Source organism: Pygoscelis adeliae, unplaced genomic scaffold (genome assembly GCF_000699105.1).
Source record: "Pygoscelis adeliae isolate BGI_AS28 unplaced genomic scaffold, ASM69910v1 Scaffold85, whole genome shotgun sequence".
Classification (NCBI taxonomy): Eukaryota; Metazoa; Chordata; class Aves; order Sphenisciformes; family Spheniscidae; genus Pygoscelis; species Pygoscelis adeliae.
The window spans coordinates 8078-9615 of NW_008824900.1; the positions used below are offsets into that span (position 1 = coordinate 8078).

Consider the following 1538-nt stretch of genomic DNA (forward strand, 5'->3'; position numbering starts at 1 on the left):
AGCAGATCCCCCTGCAGGCAAGCCATCACTGGCAGAAACAGAGAGCCCACCTGGCCACAGCACCCACCCTGCTGCCACCGAGCCCCGGCACGGCCAGATAGGTTGGAGTTTTTTCTTGTAGCGGCGTGTGCTGTACAAGCAAGAGTGACCTACTATCAACCCCCGGCGGAGCTGAGCTTGGCACATTAAACCGCACCTAGTGCATGGCCCTCTCCTAACGCTTGTGCTTCCCACGCCTGCCCCTAACCACTGCAGAGCTGGGCCGGCTGCGGGCATCGAGGGCGCAGGCAGGAGCCCGCAGATGCCTGCGATGCAGGCGCTCGTCGCAGCGATACCAAAGCTGGCTGACATTTCCCTCGCTGCACTTTAAGCCCATGATTTCTCCTCTGGGCTGTGGACATGGATAAGATTTTTAACACCCAGGCCCCTTTCAGCACCCGCAGACCTCTTAAAGGCCCTTTATCCTCCACCCTCAGAGTCCTCCAGACCCCTATCTCTCCTGGTGCACGGGCAGGACACTGCCCGGGCTGGTGGGTCTCTTGTCCACCAGCCCTTGCCTCGTAGGGAAGGTGTGAAGAGCTAATTCAGACCAATGAGCTGCCAAAGCACCAGCTCTGGCCACGTTCAGTCAGTGAAAGGCTAGCTAAGGAAAAGGGACACCCCCCACCATGATTTCCTAGAAACGCTTGTGGACTTTGGCCCACGGGTTGGGCAGCGACCTTTGGACACAGCTGAGTCTTTTTCTGCTTTCATCTGTAACGTCCCAGCTCAAAAAGTTCCCATTTGTGCTGAAAGGGAAACCCACTTTGGTCTCTGTGGCTTTACTTGGCAAGTCAAAAGGTCTTCCCCAGCCCAACACTCGGTAGACACTCAACACGGTCCCAGGGCTTGGCAGTGCCCGGCTTGGCCCAGGTATCCCCAGCCCAGCCAGCACACGTCTGTCCCCAAACCCCCACTGAAGCCTGACCCAGCTCCTGATACCAAAAAGCACTTGGAGCTGCGCGGGGCCCTTGGTGCGCCAGCACCTCCAGGGCGAGGACACCTGTGTCTCCCCATCTCGGGGACACCGGGGTGCCTACCCCAGGCAGACACAGCTGCCTCATGCTCCCAGAGCCTGTCACGGAGCCATGGGGCCCCCAGGGCCCCCCCAAGCCAGGGCCCCACGCAGAGGGCTCCAGCCTGATATGGGGGCAGAGGTGGGAGAAGCGGGAGGGAACGATCCTGCCGGCAAAGGCGAGGCAGCCAGGACGGTTCAGGCTGGCCGGTCTCTCAAGAGCCAGCCCCAGCCTCGCACATCCTCATGTCTCTGGCTCACTGCATAATTTTTGGGGGGAGTGGACAGACAGAGAGGCAGAGCAGAGTGCGCCTGCAGTCAAAGCTTGGCCCTGGAGGAGCTGCAGCTGCTGGGGGAAGCGCCGGGGCAGGCAGGGGCCCCATCGGGCAGCAGGTGCCGCGCGTGCTCGTGCTACGCCCCAGCGCTGGAGCCCCTTCCAGGCATGTCCTTCGCATTCCCCGCGAGCGGCCGGCCGAGACACGGC

General features: G+C 61.7%; 1 protein-coding gene across 1 annotated transcript in view; it reads left to right on the plus strand.

The window, feature by feature from the left end:
* Positions 1-1538, plus strand: part of SRL (sarcalumenin) — a 13956-nt gene that overhangs the window by 912 nt on the left and 11506 nt on the right. Inside the window, exon 2 of the mRNA XM_009324675.1 lies at positions 1-101. Within this exon, the coding sequence (XP_009322950.1) occupies positions 1-101 (101 nt within the window). The remainder of the gene's footprint in view (positions 102-1538) is intronic.